Genomic DNA, 23,365 nt, shown 5'->3' on the forward strand with positions numbered 1-23,365 from the left:
TCTGGTTTCTCTTCAGATCATATAAATCTTTCACCTTTTTAATATTACTTTTCCCTAGTATGTTTTATATATCCATTTATTTCTATTTTCACTAGTACTACCACCTAAATCCAAGCCTCTGCATTCCTTTACCTTGCCTTTTGAGCTGATCTCTTTCAGCTGCTAACACTCATCCTCCACAAGGCAGTCAGAATGAATTTATGATGCAGAATGTCACGCCCATTCTTAAAACTTTTGCAGTATTTCCATATTGTTCTTCAAATGGTTTGAAGCTCCCCATGAGAGCCTCTCTGATCCACTGCTATGGCCTTATTCTGTCCACTGCACCCTAATCCAATGGACCTCTTTTGGTTCCTTGAATTTGTGGTGTTCCAACTCTTAGAATGCTTTTCCCTGTACTTTCTTTTATATAGTTAGTTCCTACTTATCCTTCAGATCTCATTTTGCTAATCCTTTTCCTACCCACCAAGACAAACATTATAATATGAAATGTATACATTTTCATAGCTCCCTATATTCTTCCTTTGTATTATTTAATTTTTTTTACAAATAATTAATGCCTATTTGTAATTTAATGCCTATCTCCCCCACTCAAAAGCAAGCCCTATAAAAGTAGGGACACTATTTACTTTGCTCTACATTACATCATCAGACTCCGTGGCCCACTACACAAACACATAATTTATAATATAAATATTTCCCAGTCAGTGGCACAAGCCTTCACATTTATGCCACAGGCGTTCTTTGTTTTGTTTCTTATGTACTTTGACAACTCACCCAGCTTAATTGCCTTCACCTTCAAAAACACCTTTTCACTCTTAATTTGAGGGCATGTCTTCTTTGTTAAATGAGCCAAATAATTGTGAAAAGAAGTGTTGCTCACAAATAAGCTACTAATTGAAGCTTTCTTTTTTTTTCCCCCCCACAGATATAATAAAGCATTGAAAATGGGAGGTTTTAGAGAGAGATGTGCCTATCTCTTTGCAGGGTATTGCTATAGCTTCCAGAAACTCTAAAAATATGTCCTTTTGAATGAAAATAGGAATGTGTGTGTGTGGTGTATGTAGTAGGAAGTGAGAAGGGTAAACTGGTTCTTTTATAAATATTTATTTTTTAACTTGAACCATATAGATATGTGTTCTGACTGGAGTTGGGCCATTCGGTAACAAAGCTAACTCTCAGTTATCACACTAGTGAAAACTAGTATGATGTAGAAAAAACAAAATATGGTCATAACCCAATCACCTATTTCCATTCATTCATTCATTTGTAATTTTACTCATCATCTTTGAATTATAGTGATACTTTCTATCTGTCCAGGACTTTTGATTTTAAGAGTTTTATTTACATACTTTGTTTGATATATGGTAGACCAACCTGGAAAAAAAAGATGAGTTTAGCTTAGTCATTCAGTCGTGTCCAACTGTTTGCAACCCCATGAATCGCAGCACGCCAGGCCTCCCTGTCCATCACCAACTCCTGGAGTTCACTCAAACTCACGTCCATTGAGTCGGTGATGCCATCCAGCCATCTCATCCTCTGTCGTCCCCTTCTCCTCCTGCCCTCAATCCCTCCCAGCATCAGATTCTTTTCCAATGAGTCAACTCTTCGCATGAGGTGGCCAAAGTACTGGAGTTTCAGCTTTTGCATCATTCCTTCCAAAGAAATCCCAGGGTTGATCTCCTTCAGAATGGACTGGTTGGATCTCCTTGCAGTCCAAGGGACTCTCAAGAGTCTTCTCCAACACCACAGTTCAAAAGCATCAATTCCTCGGCCCTCAGTTTTCTTCACAGTCCAACTCTCACATCCATACATGACCACTGGAAAAATCATAGCCTTGACTAGATGGACCTTTGTTGGCAAAGTGGGGTCTCTGCTTTTCAATATGCTGTCTAGGTTGGTCATAACTTTCCTTCCAAGGAGTAAGTGTCTTAATTTCATGGGTGCAGTCACCCTCTGCAGTGATTTTGGAGTCCCCAAAAATAAAGTCTGACACTGTTTCCACTGTTTCCCCATCTATTTGCCATTAAGTGATGGGACCAGATGCCATGATCTTTGTTTTCTGAATGTTGAGCTTTAAGCCAACCTTTTCACTCTCCTCTTTCACTGTCATCAAGAGGCTTTTTAGTTCCTCTTCACTTTCTGCCATAAGAGTGGTGTCAGCTACATACCTGAGGTTATTGATATCTCTCCCGGCAATCTTGATTCCAGCTTGTGCTTCTTCCAGCCCAGCGTTTCTCAAGATGTACTCTACATATAAGTTAAATAAGCAGGGTGACAATATACAGCCTTGATGGACTCCTTTTCCTATTTGTAACCAGTCTGTTGTTCCATGTCCAGTTCTAACTGTTGCTTCCTGACCTGCATACAGATTTCTCAAGAGGTAGGTCAGGTGGTCTGATATGCCCATCTCTTTCAGAATTTTCCACAGTTGATTGTGATCCACACAGTCAAAGGCTTTGGCATAGTCAATAAAGCAGAAATAGATGTGTTTCTGGAACTCTCTTGCTTTTTCAATGATCCAGCAGATGTTGGCAGTTTGATCTCTGGTTCCTCTGCCTTTTCTAAAACCAGCTTGAACATCAGGAAGTTCATGGTTCACATATTGCTGAAGCCTGGCTTGGAGAATTTTAAATATTACTTTACTAGTGTGTGAGATGAGTGCAACTGTGCAGTAGTTTGAGCATTCTTTGGCATTGCCTTTCTTTGGGATTGGAATGAAAACTGACCTTTTCCAGTCCTGTGGCCACTGTTGAGTTTTCCAAATTTGCTGGCATATTGCGCTCAGCACTTTCACAGCATCATCTTTCAGGAATTGAAACAGCTCGACTGGAATTCCATCACCTCCACTAGCTTTGTTCATAGTGATGCTTTCTAAGGCCCACTTGACTTCACATTCCAGGATGTCTGGCTCTAGATGAGTAATCACACCATCATGATTATCTGGGTCGTGAAGATCTTTTTTGTACAGTTTTTCTGTGTATTCTTGCCACCTGTTCTTAATAACCTCTGCTTCTGTTAGGTCAATACCATTTCTGTCCTTTATTGTGCCCATCTTTGCATGAAAAGTTCCCTTGGTATCTCTAATTTTCTTGAAGAGATCTCTAGTCTTTCCCATTCTGTTGTTTTCCTCTATTTCTTTGCATTGCTAGCTGAGGAAGGCCTTCTTATCTCTTCTTGCTATTCTTTGGAACTCTGCATTCAGATGCTTGTATCTTTCATTTTCTCCTTTGCTTTTTGCCTCTCTTCTTTTCACAGCCATTTGTAAGGCCTCCCCAGACAGCCATTTTGCTTTTTTGCATTTCTTTTCCATGGGGATGGTCTTGATCCCTATCTCCTGTACAATGTCACGAACCTCAGTCCATAGTTCATCAGGCACTCTATCTATCAGATCTAGGCCCTTAAATCTATTTCTCACTTCCACTGTATAATCATAAGGGATTTTATTTAGGTCATTCCTGAATGGTCTAGTGGTTTTCCCTACTTTCTTCAATTTAAGTCTGAATTTGGCAATAAAGAGTTCACGATCTGAGCCACAGTCAGCTCCTGGTCTTGTTTTTGCTGACTGTATAGAGCTTCTCCATCTTTGGCTGCAAAGAATAAAATCAATCTGATTTAGGTGTTGACCATCTGGTAATGTCCATGTGTAGAGTCTTCTCTTGTGTTGTTGGAAGAGGGTGTTTGCTATGATCAGCGCGTTCTCTTGGCAAAACTCTATTAGTCTTTGCCCTGCTTCATTCCATGTTCCAAGGCCAAATTTGCCTGTTACTCCAGGTGTTTCTTGACTTCCTACTTTTGCATTCCAGTCCCCTATAATGAAAAGGACATCTTTTTTGGGTGTTTGTTCTAAAAGGTCTTGTAGGTCTTCATAGAACCATTCTACTTCAGCTTCTTCAGTGTTACTGCTTGGGGCATAGACTTGATTTACTGTGATATTGAATGGTTTGCCTTGGAAACGAACAGAGATCATTCTGTCGTTTTTGAGATTGCATCCAAGTGAAGGAGTGAAAAGAATCCACTAATTCAGCAACAAAGAGGACTCATAATACTATGTTAAAGATTGAGGATTTTTAATACTTTGGAAGACAAAGGCTAATGATAACATATACTCATTTTTGAAAAGAAAAGGTATTTTTAAGCATCTATTAAAGTACAAGCCCTGTGTTAGTGCTGTGGCGAGGAACGGAATAGCTGTTCCTTACCATTACTCTGACTGTGAGTGTGATAAGTGTTGTAACAGAAGTAAGTGAGTCATTACCAGAGCGACTGACGCTGAAAGCTTGGCCTCTGTGCACTGGTGCCGAATTAAATCTTGGAGACAGAGTTTTGGCCGAAGAAGAAAAGACTAGCTTTATTGTTTTTCCAGAGAAAGGGGGCACACAGGCTCCTGCCCTGAAAAATTATGTGTCCCATCCCAGGAGGATTTGATGAGGTATTTCATAGCAATGATTCCAGGTTGGGGATGCTGATATGATGAGGGTGTGTGCAGGGCCTGCACTCCTCTCAGCTATTCTCAAGTAATCTTCTTGATTGGGCTTCCCTATTGGCTCAACAGTAAAGAAGCCACCTGCAGTGCAGGAGAATGGGGTTGGATCCCTGCGTCAGGAAGACCCCCTGGAGAAGGAAATGACAACTTGCTCCAGTATTCTTACCTGGCAAATCCCAGGGATAGAGGAGCCTGAGCAACTAAACAACAAATCTTCTTGATGAGCTTCTCTGCTTCCTTTAATGTACCCTCAGGTGGCTTCTTGGCAACTCCTTCCTTGATTAGCAGTTGTTTGCATCTGCTCTTTGAAACTCAGGGAAAGTCATGGAAGCTGGAGGCCATTCTCTACAAACAAGAAAATGATGGACAGAAAGGCTCCCGAGTTTAGGAGCCCCACAGGGTCCTGCTCTGTTTCAAGAGGAAGACAGCATCTGCTAATTTTTGTTTGTTAATGACTCCAGTTATTTCAATTTATCCATTGTATTTAATACAATTTCTTACTACAATTCTTTTAACAGTGATAGGTATGCATATCTGGAGAAGGCAATGGCACCCCACTCCAGTACTCTTGCCTGGAAAATCCCATGGATGGAGGAGCCTGGTGGGCTGCAGTCCATGGGGTCGCTAAGAGTCAGACACGGCTGAGCGACTTCACTTTCACTTTCCACTTTCATGCATTGGAGAAGGAAATGGCAACCCACTCCAGTGTTCTTGCCTGGAGAATCCCAGGGACAGGGGAGCCTGGTAGGAGGCCATCTATGGGGTCGCACAGAGTTGGACAGGACTGAAGTGACTTAGCAGCAGCAGCAGCAGCAGGCATGCATATATGTTCTCGAAGCATCAGTATACTGGCTAGTATACTTGAAAGTGATGGGAAAGAGCTACTTTTTGGATATTGCTTATTTTCTTGTTTAGTTGCGCATTTATGTTTATTTTTAGTTAAAAAAAACAGCACATGATGAAACAAAGCAAACATTTCTGTTACTATCTTTTGTTTTATAAATAGTTAATTTCATCTGCACGTTTATCTTGCATAAATGGATGTTAGGGTGACCAGAAAATCCACTCACTTGTAGGACTGTATTTGTGGTCTGACTCTATGTGGTTATTGTACCTTAGGAAGACTAACTGAAAAAAGCAGCAGCAGATTGCTTTAACAGAAAAAAAAAGCAACGGTGAGTTGCTTTTTTCCCCTTGACTCTAAATCTACTGAGTGGCTTACAATACAGAGCCGGGTAAAATTCTCACAGAAATCTACCTATTACAGATGGATTCTGCTTTTGAGGGAGCTGTGGAAATAGCCATCATTCCATTGTTTCCTGTATGCTACTTTGTAGCAAGGGGAAATCAATACCTGTGAATATCCACTTTGCTCATTTAAGTATTAGAAACTTATCCCTTCCTAGTAGGGCTACTGAAGTCTTGCAATGTTTAATTACAAGATTTCTATCCTTTATTCCCATTTTGTATTTGTATATGGTGATCATTTTCAGGTCTTCTATCTCTTTGCTACTGTTTGTCAGCTGATGCTATCACAAAAAAGGGATGGGATACATTTACAGCAAGATTTCCTTTTCCTCTTGGCACCGATATGATTTCATGTGATTGAAGTCTAGCAATCCAGGTAGTGTCAGGGCTCTGCGTACTATTACTTTTCCAACCACCCACCACCCCATACCCTTTCTCCTTTATTTGCTGTTATTGCCTTTCCAGTATTAATGGGTGGATTTTAAAAGATGATAAAATTATGAATACTTTGCTTCCACCTTAAGCAAAGTAGAAATCTAGAAGCTGAAAGCAATACACCAAGTGATCTCAATTTTTGTGTGATTAAACCAACTGAGAAACCAAACAAGCTACTATTTAGAAATTTTTTGTCCATTATGCACATGAAAAAATTCATTTCAAGCCACATTTTTCACTTTACATTGACTTTCGTCTTCACAATGAGATCTAGTCATTTAAAACTTTTGGCACTGCCTTTTATTACAATATAAAATTTAGTAAGGCCAATATATTTAAGGAAACACACTCCTTCTTCCTTGACAAGTAAATTAGTACTACATTCTTTTCCCGTGCTGTCAATTATTATTATATTTTAAAAATCCATTTCTGTGCATAAACACTGTTAATGATGGGATACTGTGACCACTTTGAAAATGATCACCCTCATAGTAAGAAGTCTTGAATTATCAACTTCTGACCTTAATATAAAACCTGTGATTAATCTGAACCCCCAAATAATTAATTTATCCATTCAACAAAGTTCATCAAGCAGCTATTATGTGCCAGAAACTGTTTTAGTCGCTAGAAATAGTGCCGTGAACAAAACAGCCAGTAATTCATGCCCCTGGGGAGCTTAAATTCTAGTTAGGAAGTATAAACAATTAACAAGAAAAAATGTGTAGTACTGTAGGTGGTAATAAGTATCGAGGGGAAAAATAAAGCAAGGAATGGGACTGGAAATCATGTCTGAAAGAGCCGCAGTAATTGCTGGAACAGCCAGGGAAGGCCACCCCGATAAGACAATATTTGAGAAAATATTGGAAGGAGGTGAAGAAATGAGATAGGAAACTAAGGGATGAACATTCTGGGAAGCAGAAAACAGCAAATGCAAAGTCCCTACTCCAGGAACAGTAGTAGGCAGCGTGGCCAGAGGAGAGTGAGCCAGGGCACCAACTGAGGTAAGAAGGCTAGTGGAGTAGGGGTGGAGGAGAGATCCTCTAAGGCCTTCTAAGTCATTTTTAGAATTTTGTTTTTCATCCAGTTGAGATGGTGCGAAGCCTTCAGCAGGTTTTGAGCATAAGCATGGTTTGTTTCAAGAGGATCATTCTGGCTCTTGAAAGCGAGGAGGCGAGGGCAGAAGCCAGAGACCAGGAAGGAGGCAAGAGAAGATAATCCATGTGGACTTCAAGCGTAAGTAGCCTCAGAAGGATTATTGTAGTAGGTGGTCCAAGCACTAGACATATCTTCAGTTTTTTATTATTCTTGCCTAGAGAATCCCGTGGATAGAGGAGCCTGGTGGGCTGCTGTCCATAGTGTCGTACAAAGTCGGACACGACTGAAGCGACTTAGCATGCATGCATGCACTGGAGAAGGAAATGACAACCCACTCCAGTGTTCTTGCCTGGAGAATCCCAGGGACAGGGGAGCCTGGTGGGCTGCTGTCTATGGGGTCGCAGAGTCGGACAGGACTGAAGCGACTTAGCAGCAGCAGCAGCAGTTTTTGATAAATAAGAGATATCCTTTAAGTAATACAAAATATAGATCAGGGAACAGCGAAAATATATATTAAGCAATGTATGCTTAAAAAGCACACTTTTATTGTCTAGTAATGTATCAGTATTAAAACTAGGTTATGTTTGTTTTATTGTATCACACAGTTATTGTAACCATTTACAATTGTGGGTAGTTTAAATAACTGAGATAAATATAGTAATTATGTAGGCCTCATTACTCGAATATTTAAAAAGCAATTTTCTTCTCAAGTTGTAAAATTCTATCTTTATTTATTGTTTTAATTTTACTTCTTCTGTTTAATTTTTAGATTCAGAGAAGAACATTAAATTATTACAGTATAACTTTTGGAACCATGTTGATAAATACTTAAGGTATATATTAAAAATGTTTAGCCTAGACCACATTGATTTTTTCCATCTTTCTAGCCAAATTATTAAGACACCTTGTTTCTTTTCTTCATATAGTTTTTAGTATCATCTTGTATTGCTCATTTTACACAGCATTTGCTTTTCATGATTAGGAATCAAAATATGTACAAAATTCAATTTTGTTATAAGCATTAAAAACTGTAAACATTTTGAGAACTCTAGTAAAAGCTGTTATTGGCAGAATAGCATTCCTCAGACCAGGAAATGGATTTAAGTTATGTGTGACCGTGGACAAATTCACTAGTTAAAGGCAACCTTTGGGAGCAAGCAGTAACTCCTTTCAATCTTAGACTCTCTGTACCTCCTAGTTATGGTTCACCTTCCCGCTGTGAAATTTTGAGTTCCTGACATAATGCTGAGGATGAACAAACAGCAATAGAGTTGCAAGGTTTTTAGTTTCCTCATGCTAGAAACAAAAAGCAGTAATTTGGAGAGGACTTCTTGTTTTGGTCTGCCTTTATTAAAGACACAGGACTGGAAGGAAGGCCCATGGGTAGTTTCGGCTATCAGCAATTCATCTATTTTAAATGTAATGGATAATATTTTTGTCGTGTTTACTGCAAACAGTGACAGATACGCTGATGAGTAAGACGTGTTCCTGGACTGCTCCGTGCTTTTTCAAACAGCCACGTACAGAGTATAGCCAGGTGTCATTCTCCGATCAGATCTTTGAGCACACAAGCAGAGCGCATGCAACCTCTCCTTTCCCTTTTTCCTTTTGCAAAGCGAAAGGTACTAGACTTGTTCACATGATGCGAGTGACGTCAGCCCCTACTAGGTCGCGTGACCGACATCTAACCTTCCCACTACCCCGCCCCCGCCGCCACAGCAAGAAATCTCGCGAGAAACCGCCTTACTATCAGAACTTCGGGAGGTTACCGGGGAGTTACTCAGGAGGGAAGGTGTGGCTCGGCTGCGGAGTGCTCGCATTCGTTCTGTTCACGTTCATGGCCCAAGCAGAGGCTTTTGGGGATTGCCAGAGTCTGAGCAACCCAGTCTAGAAAACGGCGGCGGAGGTGGAGAGTGAGGCGGCCGTCGTATCAGAAGTGAAACGTGGCGGGGCGGGCGTCGCCCCTCGCCGAAGAGGCCGCGGGGGAGGGAGGAACCCCGCGCAGAGCGCCCGGGAGCGGGCGCAGTGGCTTCTGCCGGGGCGGGCGCACCATCATCGGGGCTTGGGGGAGGCAGGGACCCGTCTCTGGAAGCAGCGTTTTGCCCACATCCGGCCCCCACTGTGTCAACACCGACTCAAGCCGAGACGAAGCGCCTGCACCTCTGGCCCTACCGGGGCACCGCGGCTCGGGGGGCGGTCCCTGGTGCCCGGCGTCCACACCCAGGCTGGGGGCCCCCGCGACCCCCGGCCGCAGTTTCCGCAGTCCACGAGTTACCCCGCTTCTTCCCGCTAAATCGGCCCCACGTTCCGGCAGAAGCCTAATTGCGGGTTTAACTGTAATTTTCCTGTCTCGCCTCCTTCACCTACACCCTCTCCAGGCGTCTCCCCCGCACATCCTCCTCCACCCACCTGGTCTCTCCCTAGACGGGCGTGCGCGCGTGTGAGACCCGGGGAGGGAGGGAAGGGAAGGAGGAATCCGCGGAGGGACAGGGTGAGAGTCGCTAGCGGGAGGGATAGGATCGGCACCAGGGGGCTTCGGGAGGGAGGGGGCACTGGCAGGCGGAGGGAGCGGCGGGAGGAGGCGCTGGGGCGGAGGCGGAGGCCCGGGGACGGCGGACGAGGCTTCGCCCGAGCGGAGCGCTCTGTCTTTCGCCGCGCAGTCTCGGAGCCGCCGCGGGCTCGTGTGGAGCGCGAGGCCGCCGAGGTGCGGGCGGGAGGGAGGCCGGCTCCGGCGCGCCCCGCGCCCGCGCCCGCTGACAGCTGCAGCTGGGCTCGCGCCGTCCGCTCCCGGCTCCGCGGCCTCCGCCCCCTCGGGCTCCCTCCCCTCCGCCTCTACCCCTCCTGCCCCGGTGCGGATCGTTTCGCAACTGCTCGCCTCTCGCCCCGTGCCCGGCTGTTTTCCATCTCCCGGCCCCTCTTCTTGAGTACTTTGCGCCTGCATCTGGGGAGAGGGTCTAGAAAGGGGTCGGAGGGAGCGTCGGGAGAAGAAGGAAGCGAGGCCCGGAGGAGGAGGAGGATCGGCGGACAGCAGGGAGGAGACCCCACGCCACCCTCTCTGGTCATCTCCCCTCCCGCCCCGCCCCTGCGCACACTCCCTCGCCGGCGAGCTACTTTCGGACGAGGAAAGTGAGGGCGGCCCTGGGTGACAGCGCCGCGGGGCGAGTCCCGGGGAAGCCGCGCGTCTGCTTTCGTCTGGTCCGCCGCGCTCCCAGCCAGGGGGACAGCCCGGACCGAGGATGGCTTCGACTACAACCTGCACCAGGTTCACGGACGAGTATCAGCTTTTCGAGGAGCTCGGAAAGTAAGCGCCTTTGCCGGGTACTCGCACGTCCCCTTTCCAGCAGAGGGCGGGTCGTGTTACCCCCGACCCACGGGCCTCCCGCGTGGGGCGAGCGAGTTGGGAGACGGGAGGAGAGGGAGGAGGGCCCCCGGTGTGTCGGCTCGGAGGAAGGTGTTGTCTTAGTAAGAGGAGGGGACGACGAAGGGGAAAGACCTTCCACCCCGGCTGTGGCCCTTTCTGATAATCCTTAGCCCACCTTCTCCCGCTCCCCCACCCTCCTGCACTAGAGACTTAGTGGATTTACGATCCCTGCAGTTGTAGCTGTCATCCTGAGAAGTGTGCGAGCGCGCGCGCGCGTGCGCGTGTGTGTATGAAGAGGAAACAAGAACCCATGTAAAATGCAACATAGATCACGTTTTCTGTAAATAGAGATGCCGCCGGGTTCGCCGGCGAGTCAGCCATACGACCCACGTTCAGATGAGAACTCACTGCCCCAGACGGTGCCATATTTATTGATGCCGAAAGTTCAACTTGGCGTAGAGTCTGTTTCGCATCCAGTAGTTGTTCTGTCCGGGAAAAGAGCCTCCCAAACGAACTCGACCCCCTGTCCCATATCCACTATTATTCCTTGCACTAGATTACTCGCTTATCATCACCCTTCCTAGGATTTACATGAACATCTTCGAGTTCTCTGGGAGGATTTATTTACACAGGCAGTGGAAAAGCCCTCTGGAGACTGGGAGAGTGCTTCCCAGGGGTAACCTAACGTTGTATGTTGTTTGAAAACGACCTTCTACACCTGACCGACAGGACTACTTGGCAATGTTAAGGAAGGAGACAGGAGACCTACTGAGAACCTGTGCAAAAGAACCTAGGGGCCGAGCCGTGAACGTTAATTTATGTAGCATCAAACCCAACCCCAGTTCCACTATCGCTAATGTCGAACATTACTCAAGAAAGGTGCATTTATGTGTATGTTGTTGTTTTCTACAGTTGAATTAAAGGACGTGTAAATATCTTTTAAATGTAATGAAGATCACATCCTTATATATTTATGTTGTCTGCTGTGAAAACATGGAGAATATGTCGGAAGAGCAGCTTAATTCAAATCTCTCCCCTCCCCCAGTCCAAAACAGGGCAGAGAGAAATCACCACAGCAGGATTTGTTAAACCACACACAAATATTCCTAAGATTTATTTTAATGAAAGCAATCGCCATATTTACTTACTTGGAGCCACATTAATTTTTTTTTCCTACCAGAATAAATAGGCAGCAGATTTTTGCTGCTCCTCTTCAGCTCTTTGCAGGATTTTTTCTCAGAGCATTTGGTGCTGAGTGTGAATTGTAAAATGTTTTCAAATTTCATGTGCAAACAAGAGTCGTCATTATTGGCAGTTCCTTTCATTCTGTTGATTAATAATGTGTGCTCCCAGTTAAGTAAAATTTATTTTTGTTCTTCAACGTTAAAGAAGGCCTGAGTTTCTAGGAAGGATTGTTCGTTTTCTAGTTATTACTATATGGTGCACTGATATTTGACAGTTCACTAAATTCAATAAAAATACTCAGATGTAAGTTTTTAATAGAATATCAAGCTGATTATACTGATGACCTGCTAATTATTGGTTTTCAGGGGGGCATTCTCAGTGGTGAGAAGATGTATGAAAATCCCTACTGGACAAGAATATGCTGCCAAAATTATCAACACCAAAAAGCTTTCTGCTAGGGGTGGGTATTTTCAACCACATATATGTTAATTGTGCATTTGTCCTGTTGGTTATTGGTTCTGTTGTATGTTGGTTGTGTTCTATGTAAATAAGTCATTTAGTTATAATTGTAGCTGTAGGTATCATATTACCTTTTGAGATTATTTCCTTCCTGAGTGCTTCTTGGTTTGTGCAGTTTAAAAATGTGACAAAATACAATTGTTACTTGATAAATTGTTATTAAAATCTTACCTTTTCCGTGGGTAATAACATAACTAACTACATTTTAAAGCAAATACATGTCACTAAGTGCAATTTGCCTTTAGCTCCACTGTGAAATAACTTTCAGAAAAACCCTGGAATGGAAAAATGTAAGTCTCACAACTGTCATTATTCCCTTTTGCTTTTGAGAGGAAAAATAGGTCATAACTCAGTTAAATCATATATTTCAATTGTAGTTACACTTGAACTTAATTCATTAAGGTATATTTAACAGTAATGGCTTTGGGAGGAACATTTTATGGTTGCTATATTCCAGGAAATTCAGCTTGATTTTGATGTTTCTGAGTGCAGTTTAGACCTTTACTTGATCATCTGCAGTAAGACTTCTCACTCATGTAATGTATTTTACACATGCTTTATAACTGCAAAGATAATTCATACTCATAAAATAGCTGTTGACATAAGCAAAAAACTTGGAGGGGTCTCATTGCATTCTTTTTATTTTGTTGAACTCATGCAAAAGTACTTATACCAAAAGGTTCGGCATTCCAATTATTGTGAGCACGTGTCTAAGGTATTAATATTTTCATGGGAATTTATGGTTTGATGAAATTAAAATGAAGAAAATGCCATAGTGTAAGCCCCTTTCAGTGACCTGATTTAAGTAATGAGAAAAGAAATCCCATCAGGGTTGCTTTTCCTTCTTTAATTTGCTTCCTAGTATCTGGTATCATTGTATCTGGTCTCTGCCATAATTTTTTTTTTTTCCTCCTCTTTGTTGCAGATTCTGCTTTTAATGTGTAATTTAGGTTGACATTTCAGTTTATTCATTTAAGTGAAACTTTGTATTTCTTTCACCTGATTTTAATGAGTCTGAGGACCATCTTACACGTAAAAGTAACCAGCACCATAGATTCAGGACAGGAAGACTAATAGGATGCAGGTTATGCTCAATTATGTTCTCTCTTTCCACTTCTGTCTACTCCACTGGAAGATTTTTAATGGTAAAAAGGAGTTGCTATTGTACATGACAGTTTAGTGTAGAAAAGAAAAATGCAAAAATGTAGTCAGATTCTTTCAGCGCTTATATGATTCCTTCCTGTATGCTTGATACTTTTGGCAAGAGTGGGGGTATCAGTTCTTTTAGAGGTGTTAAAACACCTATCCCCTATCTTTCTGTGGCTTTAACATTTTCTCTTAAAATAAATGTCTTGTGTTTCATTTTTACTAATTTCTTAATTAGAATCGTCCCTTTTCATCCACCACCTTTCACACTGGCTACACCAGGATGGTAAACACCCCTGTGTCTGCTCACATATGTTTCATTTTACTTTTGCTTCAAACGTGTGAAGATAAGTCTTCTCTAGGCTGCTGAAACGCTCTGCTGCTTTTCTGCTGATGTTCCTCACTTGTTCAAACTCTGCTTTCAACAACAATGTACCCCACAGCTACCTTGCCCCTTCTGGATTTAATGATCTTAATTGTTCAGTTATATTTAGGGAAAATAGGGCTAAAATACTTGCTTCATGTTCTCCCTTTTCAGTTTTCTTGTGACTTTGAGCAAGTTTCTTAACCTGCTGAAGAATGAGGTGAAGAAGGTGACTCTGGAATTAGATGCCCCGGGTTTAAGTTAAGATTCCTCTACCTGTGATTTGTGTGATCTTGTGCAGTTTACATGCTTTCCATGAGCCTCATTTTTCTCATCTGTAAAACTGAGTAATAACTCTTTTATAGGGTTTTTGTGACAATTAAGTGACTTAAGATGCATTCCATGAATATTAGCTGCTATTATCTCATTGGGTTGTTGTAAAGATTAAATGGTGACAATTTAAATTATAAATCTAGTTGGCAGCCTTGATTTAGCTGTGAGAACCCAATTTGAATCTTGGCTCTATTACTAGTGTACTCAGTATGTAAATTTGGTTCTGTCACATAACTTTTTTGACCTCAGGTTGTTCTTCAGTAAAGTGGGCGAAAAAAATCCCCGTATGGTGTCATGGGTGGTTTTGAAGATTCAGTGAATTTTATGAGACTCACTTCTAAAATACAAAATGCTGTGTCAGTTTTACCTGTTACTTCTCACTTATATGATATTGTTGTACTTTTCCTTCAAAATGTTCAATTTATTTTGTATTGTCATGCTGATTAGAATAGTTTATAAAATATTTGTACCTATGCATGTATACATTTGTTAAACCTCTACTCAAGCTATAAAGTCTTAATGGAAAAACACTATGCTTTCATTTTTTTTTTTTTTTACTATAACATTTCTACCCCATCGAGGGTGTTAGGAGGGGCTCATTACAGAGTAACTAGAATCACATGTGGCTGTTAGGTGGTTTGTAAAGGAGTTAGATGCCTAGTTCATTCCTAAGAATAAGCAAATACAGGATGTAAAGAAGTCTGTAAGGTTGTATACTAAGAGCTCGTGGTTAAAAATATGAATTCTCCTTTCAGAGCACTCCCTTTCCAGATTATGATTTTAAAAAATTTCTTTTGCAGAAAAAAAATTTTAATTAAGGGGAAATGTAGAATAAAATGCAAAATAACATTTTCACCCCAAGGTAATGAAAAAAAAATTTTTTTTGGTTGCACATGGCAGATTTTGTGAAACATGTAAATTTTTTGTACAAATTTGTTTTTGTATTTGAAATGCCATGCCTTTTGTAAGTCCCAGTTTTACACCTATTTGTTTCAAAGACCAAGCAGGTCTTCCAACTCCATGTTCTTTAAGTGTAACATTACAGCTGAAAAAAAAGGCCATTGTTTGTACATCTAAGACCATTAGAGAACTGCCAAAAATTTGGCTACATTCCTGGACAAATTTGCACCTCCAGTTATACTGTCACCTATGCATTTTTCTGTGCCTTGAACTTAGTGGATTTTGAGCAAACAATTTCAGTCACTTCACCTCCCAGCTGTTAGTCACATACATCATGTTTGGGAGACTCAGTAAGAAATTCTTTCCTTTTGCATTAACACATTCAAAGAGCATTCATTATACAATGGATCAGATAGAGAGGCACATTACAATGTAGTTGACTTGTTTTTAAAAGAAAAAACAGTGTAGATGTGTTTCAAGCATCTGATATTTTATATGTAACTTCTGTCCTCTAAAATTTTTTTGTTAGCTTGCTAACATTTACTAAGAAGACATGCTTAGTAAATCGTGGGTAGTGATAATAGAATTTTCTCATATTATTAGGATGAGAATTAGAAATTATCATTTTGATCAGTCAGGTCAGTAGTTAACACATGCTAATTTGCCTTGCTGTTTTGATTTTTTTGTCTATGTTGATGTCCTTATAACTAAGTTATTGTCAGATTATGAAAGGTCCACAAAGGACTGTGATCACAGTTCAGAACCCAGTGGATTGAAGCTTCTGAAGGTTAGATGTCTTTAGAAATAGTGCATGTGATTTTCTTATTTTAAAACTTGTGGTAAACAATTTTTTATGGCGCTACTGATTTCTTGCCGTTCATCTCTTGATGAATTTTTTGATCTTTAGAAACCATTTCTTATTATATAGTCTGTGATACACTATGTTGTTGTTTTGTAAAATATTAAAAAGTACAGTAGAAGCTTGAAATAATATATGTTATTACAAGTATATTTTACCTCTATTGCTGAAGTTAAAAAGGGGTTTCATTTTATATTTATGTAAAATTTCAGATACAATGCAAGTGGATAATTTTGATCTTTGCTGGTTTTGTTAATTCATAGATTGATATTACTAGAACATGAATCAGGATTTTATGAACTGTTGGATCATGTACACAAAATTAAGTCTCAGCTATGAAATCTGAATTCTGCATTTATGTTCCTAAGTAAGGATATCAACTCAATATAAAAACTAAAATATAGTAATTACTTTGAGTTTTTTCCATCATGAATTATCGTAAAGCACGTAATAGGATTTTCTTGGACATTTGACTTCTTTTGTTAACTAGAATCTTAATTTGTAAGTCTTTTCCTTAGGCTGATACAGAGGCAGGCCAACTCCTAGTGTCTCTAGGGCTGGGTTGGTGTTTCTTTTTTTTTTTTTTAAGATATCTGACCCTTCTCATTTATTGGAGTATTGTGTGTACAGTGTTTTTTTTTCATAAATTATTGACAGTTAATTGCCAGTTAGTTAATTGGTGGTTTACATGGAAAGCTGTGTTAAAGCTTTTAAGTCATAATAGTATCATTTAGTGAACTGTACTGTGATACATTAAATGGGAGTCTTAGCAAAATATTTTTACTCTGAAATATGCCTTTATATTTTATTACTTTATAGATTACTAAGCACCTTCACAAAGGTGACCTCATTTTATGTTTTTATTTGATAAATATTTAATGATTAAAATGGGCAGAATGTTAGGAATAATAGGCCATCTACACAAATAGACATCATAGAAGACATAAGTGGTGTTTTAAGTCTAGCATGAATAAAGTGCTGTGGAATTTCCAAGGAGGGAAAGATTGTTTCTGCCAAGGGAGATGAAGGAAGGCTTTTATATAATATAAATTTAAATATTTAAAACCATAATGCAGATGGGTTCAAGTACCAAAGTCTAAATAAACAATTTGGAGAGTGTTCAAAATGGTTTAGATATCTGATTATAATGAAAGTTGTTTTATTCATATGGTACTTTTGTTAAAACTATCAGTAAAAAGTTATTTTTGTTGTAGAAAATTTTTTAGGTTATAACTGGTTATGATTCCAGTTAAAGTAGGTATCTCAATACATCTTAAGGTGAACTCTTAGACCTTTCACCTGCTATAACCTCTTTCTTTAGAATACGGAAAAAGCTGATAGGTTTGGAGGAGGGAGAGCACAGCTCTGTTGTTTGGTTTTGATTTTGAAATCAACTATTCTTGTTTATGGGGCTTCCTAGGTGGCGCTAGTGATAGAGAACCCACCTGCCAATGCAGGAAACAGAAGTGGGTTTGATCCCTGGGTCCTGGAAGATTCCCTCCAGTATATTGCATGGCACCTCACTCCAGTATTGTTGCCTGCAGAATCCCATGGACAGAGGAGCCTGGCAGGCTACTGTCCATAGGGTTGCAAAGAGTCAGACATGACTGAAGTGACTTAGCACGCAATGTTATTTATACACAATCATGGAACATTATATTGATTTTTTTTTTTTTTAGTTAGGTGAACCCCTTTTCTAATACTGTCTCATGTTAACAACATATGAGATTGCTTGTTACCACCAAAATCAATAACAATAATCTAATAGAAATGTTATAGCCATTATTTAAAGAACACCTTCTAAGTGACATGTATATATTTGTAAGATATTTTATTGAACCCACACTGCAGCCTTTAGAGAGGCAATATTATCTCCATTTATAAATAGTTACTAAGAGTTACTTTTACTAAATGGGAGAGTCAAGAATTTCAGCCCAGGTTTCTGTCTCTCTAAAGCCTGAATCTTGCCATCACACATCCTATTCCTTGCTGTTACAGAAAACTTAACCTTTCTGTATTGATCTGTATGTGCTTCACTCATCTCCCTGCTAAACTTCAGATTCCTTTATAAAAAGGACTATTCCTTTATAAAAAGTCTTATACATTTTACGTTTCCAATGCAATGTATGGAATTGACTGTTCAGGTTTCCAACTTGTGAGAGAAGATAGTCTTTTAATTGCTGCAGTAACATAAGATCAAATTAAAGTTTCAAAAGGCGTCCCCATGCTAATTTGTGAAAGGAAAACAATGTAGTGAAAAATCTTATTAAAATGGTAGAAAGTGATTACAGAAGAATGAGATACTTTGGTGAACTTAATGTATTAACTAATTAAAAATATCTTAATATACAGTGAGCTCTTAGGATTACTTCTTCTAAATGATTTACTTGTTGCTCAAAAAAAGCACTCAGCCCTTAACCAAAGCCCAGAGAAACCTGCTGATAAAGGCATACTCCTTCTCTGGCTCATTTTGTTTGATCAGTGAAGAATGGAAGACAGATGTTTCTTGCATTGTTTCTTCTTGGACAGCACTGTTATGTGTGTCAGTTCTCACGGAAGTGTAGCAAATGAAAGAAAAATACAAAACTGTTAAATTTTTTATTGTTGGAAAAATAACTCTTAGGTATAGCAAGTAGTGCGTGCTAAGTTGCTTCAGTCGTGTTCAACTCTTTGCGACCCCATGGATTATAGCCTGATAGGCAAGATGGGCACAATAAAGGACAGAAATGGTAGGAACCTAACAGAGACAGAAGATATTAAAAAGAGGTGGCAACAATACACAGAAGAACTATACAAAAAGTATCATAATGACCCGGATACCATGATGGTGTGATCACCCATCTAGAGCTAGACATCCTGGAATGTGAAGTCAAGTGGGCCTTAGGAAGCATCACTACAAAGCTAGTGGAAGTGATGGGATTCCAGTTGAGCTCTTTCAAATCCTGAAAGATGATGATGTGAAAATGCTGCACTCAGTATGCCAGTAAATATGGAAAATTCAACAGTGGCCACAGGATTGGAAAAGGTGAGTTTTCCTTCCAATCCCAAAGAAGGGCAATGCTAAAGAATGTTCAAACTACCACACAATTGCACTTATCTCACAAGCTAGCAAAGTAATGTTCAAAATTCTCCAAGCCAGGCTTCAACAATATGTGAACTATGAACTTCCAGATGTTCAAGCTGAATTTAGAAAAGGTAGAGGAACCAGAGATCAAATTGCCATCATCTGCTGGATCATGGAAAAAACAAGAGAGTTCCAGAAAAACATCTACTTCTGTTTTATTCACTATGCCAAAGCCCTTGACTGTGTGGATCACGACAAACTGTGGAAAATTCTGAAAGAGATGGGAATACCAGACCACCTTTCCTGCCTCCTGAGAAATCTGTATGCAGGCCAGGAAGCAACAGTTAGAACTGGACATGGAACAACAGACTGGTCCCAAATAGGGAAAGGAGTGCATCAAGGCTGTATATTGTCACCCTGCTTATTTAACTTATATGCAGAGTACATCATGAGAAATGCTGGGCTGGAAGAAACACAAGCTGGAATCAAGATTGCTGAGAGAAATATCAATAACCTCAGATATGCAGATGACACCACCTTTATGGCAGAAAGTGAAGAGGAACTAATTCTCTGAAAGTGATGAAAGTGAAAAAGTTGCCTTAAAACTCAACATTCAGAAAACAAAGATCATGGCATCTGGTTCCATCACTTCATGGTAAATAGATGGGAAACAATGGAAACAGAGACTTAATTTTTTGGGGCTCCAAAATCACTGCAGATTGTGACTGCATCCATTAAATTAAAAGATGCTTACTCCTTGGAAGAAAAGTTATGACCAACCTACACAGCATATTAGAAAGCAGAGGCAATTCTGCCAACAAAGGTCCGTCTAGTCAAAGCTATGGCTTTTCTGAAAAAGTCCTGTGTGGATGCAAGAGTTGGACTGTAAAGCTGAGCACTGAAGAATTGATGCTTTTGAACGGTGGTGCTGGAGAAGACTCTTGAGAGTCCCTTGGACTGCAAGGAGATCCAGCCAGTCCAAGCTAAAGGAGATCAGTCCAGGGTGTTCACTGGAAGGACTGATGCTAAAACTGAAACTCCAATACTTAGGGTACCTATTGTGAAGAACTGACTCATTGAAAAGACCTGATGCTGGGAAAGATTGAAGGCAGGAGGAGAAGGGGGTGACAGAGGATGAGATGGTTGGATGCCATCACCAATTTGATGGACATGAGTTTGAGCAAGCTCTGGGAGTTGGTGATGGACAGGGAAGCCTGGTGTGCTGCAGTCCACGGGGTCACAAAGAGTCGGACATGACTGAGCCACTGAACTGAACTGAGGCTTCTCTGTCTACGGGATTCTCCAGGCAAGAATACTGGAGTGGGTTGCCATTCCCTTCTCCAGAGGATCTTCCCAACCTAGGGACTGAACACACACAGAGTATAAAGGTATCAAGGAAATGGAACCAACTCCAATATTCTTGCCTGGGAAATCCCATGGACAGAGGAGCCTGAATCTGATATGACTGATAAATATAGTGCCCGTAGCTTTTAAGGGCTCTACTAGAGGTATTCACAGGGCCTTCCGTGTATAATAGATATGGTATAGACTGGATTTCCTGAAGAGATTTATGGGTGAGATTGTGTTTGGAATGGTAAATGGGCCTGACGGAAGAGGGAGAAATGGTCGGCCAGGTAGGGTAAAGCAGCCTGTTCAAAGGCAGAGAGAGAGTCCTGATCTACCCTGCAGATGCAGTGAGGACACCTGGTGCTGTTGGAATCCTTTCTCCTTTAAGACCCAGTTCAGGCATTGCCTCCCCAGTGAAGCTGTCTCTGACTTCTCCACACCTCCTTTGCTTCTCTAGACAGATATGATTATTTTTCTCATCCTCTGAATAGCTCCTTCATGTTTCTTTAGGAGCTTGTCACACTTCCCCCCTTATATTATGGTTATTTATGTTGTAACTTTCAAGCATTTTGTGGACATTCTAAAATTTATCTTTGGATCTGTGCCTGGCACAGTAATTACAGTATTGAATATACTTGTAAATGTTTTTTGAATGGGTAAAAAATAAGATTCTGACTCTTGAAATAGGCCTATGATTAACAAAGACTGTGACATATGAAATAAATGAAAATTGACCTGAGGCTTCATGTCAGGTGGCATTCATTAACTGAATGAATTAATTCCCTGTTATTCACAATTTTCTAATTATTCCATTAGTTTTCGGATGACAGATTATCCTTTGTTGGAGTTTTGTATAATTCCATAAATTTGGGGGCAACTATGTACAAATTCTTACTGCATTTCCTTTTCGTAAAACCATGTGAAGTGATTCAGTAATACGGGGTAACATTTTCATTGTGTGTCCATCAGTACCTCTTCAGTAATGCCAAATTCATGGCATTATTACATTTAAAAAAAAGGGTTTTAAAATTTTCTATTCGTTCTCCAAAGGTAGTTACTTTTTCACTTTTCTTTTAACAGAGCTCACTTTAAGAAGCATTTTGGTGATATTTTATGAGTTTTGGATATGCGAATCGTGGGTATTATTTGCTTAGAGTGATTATTGGATATTTTGATAAAGGCAGTTAGAGGCCGCAGCATCTATCAGTTCTTAAACTTGGTAAAAGGACTGGGAAGTGTACTTGTTTCAATATGAGGAAAGGGAACACATCTTAAAGCATATATTTGTGTTTCCTCTTCAGGGAACTTTTTCTTGTGTGTACTAATAGGAAATTGGGAATTTCACAATTCTGTAACTTTATAATTTTGTTATATATTTTAGAAAATATGTTCTTTTCATGAAAGCATTTTGATCATATTTTTAAATGGCAGTTTAAAGGTCAGATGTGGCAGAAGTGATTTGTAAAATTCATTCCGGCCATTTTGTAGAAAGTATTTATGATGAATTTTTTATTTTAATAGAACAAATTGTATATGCTTTTATATCAAAGATTTACATATATAAAGATTATAAAGGTCATATTTGTTGCAGAGAGACTTGTACACTTTGGATAAACCTCTAAAATCCAGTTATTATTATTTGTTACCAATTTAGATAAAAATATTTTAAAATATTATAAAAATGTTACCAAATTTGGGAACTACAGAAAAACAGAAAGAAGACACATTCAAAGTTAAGTTATCCCAAACATTACGGTAAAGATTTTGTTTCTTTCTTTCTTAGTTTGTCAGAATACTGGACTTAAATACACAGTTTTTGTCCTGTCTTTTGACTTAATTTTACAAAGTCTACCTATCTGACTACAAATCCTTTGAATTACGCTTCACTAAGTAAAACATTAGTTTAGTATTGCTGTTTTTTATTATTATTATTCTTTGCTATGATAAATGACAATAGTAAACATTGTTTTGTAAAACTTTTTCATATTTCTAATTATTTTCTTCGGGAGTATCCATAAAGGAGAACTAATGAGTTAAAGGGTGGAATTATCAAAATTCTTGATAAATGTTGCCAGATTGCATTTTCCAAGCTTTGTACGTTTCTGCCAATAATACTTAAATTTGCTAGTAAAACTGAACTTTGGGGAACACGATTCTTAATTTCAATGTAGCAAAAAAACAGTTACCTTGTTCTACACCCCTGCTAGATAAACAAAGATACAAAGATAAAGGTCCTTCATTTCAAGGTAAAATAGATGTGGAGTCAAATACGTTATCAAGGCATGTTGATAAGTGAGAGACGGTGCAAATGTTTACTCATTCTGGGGTGTAGAGAGGTAACTGTTGTTTGAAAGGAAAGGGAGACCTTCAGAGGAGGTGATCTAGGAACTGTGTTACGAAAATGACCACTTTTGAATTTAAAGAGAGAAAAGATACAATACTTTTTGTAGTATTGTATTGTAGTATTGTATTGTAAAAGAAACAAGGACATCAGTAAGTGCTAATAAAGAGAGAACTGGAAAATAGATAAATTTTTTTAACCCTGAGTGATCAACTTACGGTTTATAAAGTTTCGTGAAAGCATGCAAACACTGATGAAAAGAGGTGCAGTTTTTTTCTTTCAGTGAATCATTTAAGTGCAACAAAATCTGTGGGAAGGTATTAAATAAAGTGGGCTTCTGGGATTTTACAGCCCTGAGTCATTAGGTATGAACAGCTGATAAGAGAGGAAAAACAACTTCTTATCTACCTTACATTTTGTTTTATGTAGCTTTGGGGCAAATACAAAAAAAAAAAAAAGTGACTAAGTGAAAGAAAAAGGACAGGAGGATAACTAGAGTGGATTTTTTAAAAAGTTAACCAGTATTAAAAGTGCCCTAAGTAATCCCATTTGTGTTTATGAACAAGAAAAGCTAGATAGTTTCTGCAGTTGGTGATACTGGATTGATAATTGTTTTTAAAATGTAGGTTTTCGTTTAAAACCAAAGGTAAGTAAGGTGTCTAAAAGTGGTATTGACATTCCC

At 39.9% G+C, this 23,365-nt stretch overlaps 1 protein-coding gene across 25 annotated transcripts in view; it reads left to right on the plus strand.

Moving 5' to 3' along the window:
- The first annotated feature begins 9,015 nt into the window (after positions 1–9,015).
- Positions 9,016–23,365, plus strand: part of CAMK2D (calcium/calmodulin dependent protein kinase II delta) — a 320,633-nt gene continuing 306,283 nt past the window's right edge. For 16 of the 25 annotated variants that reach the window (XM_069593413.1, XM_069593412.1, XM_069593420.1 and 13 more), the window contains exons 1-2: positions 9,037–10,565; positions 12,176–12,270. In XM_069593413.1, the coding sequence (XP_069449514.1) occupies positions 10,501–10,565; positions 12,176–12,270 (160 nt within the window). In that variant the 5' untranslated portion in view covers positions 9,037–10,500. Of the gene's footprint in view, positions 10,566–12,175; positions 12,271–23,365 lie in introns of all 25 variants that reach the window. The other 9 variants (XM_069593428.1, XM_069593429.1, XM_069593431.1 and 6 more) reach the window with 3 other exon arrangements.

Source organism: Ovis canadensis, chromosome 6 (assembly GCF_042477335.2).
Source record: "Ovis canadensis isolate MfBH-ARS-UI-01 breed Bighorn chromosome 6, ARS-UI_OviCan_v2, whole genome shotgun sequence".
Classification (NCBI taxonomy): domain Eukaryota; kingdom Metazoa; phylum Chordata; class Mammalia; order Artiodactyla; family Bovidae; genus Ovis; species Ovis canadensis.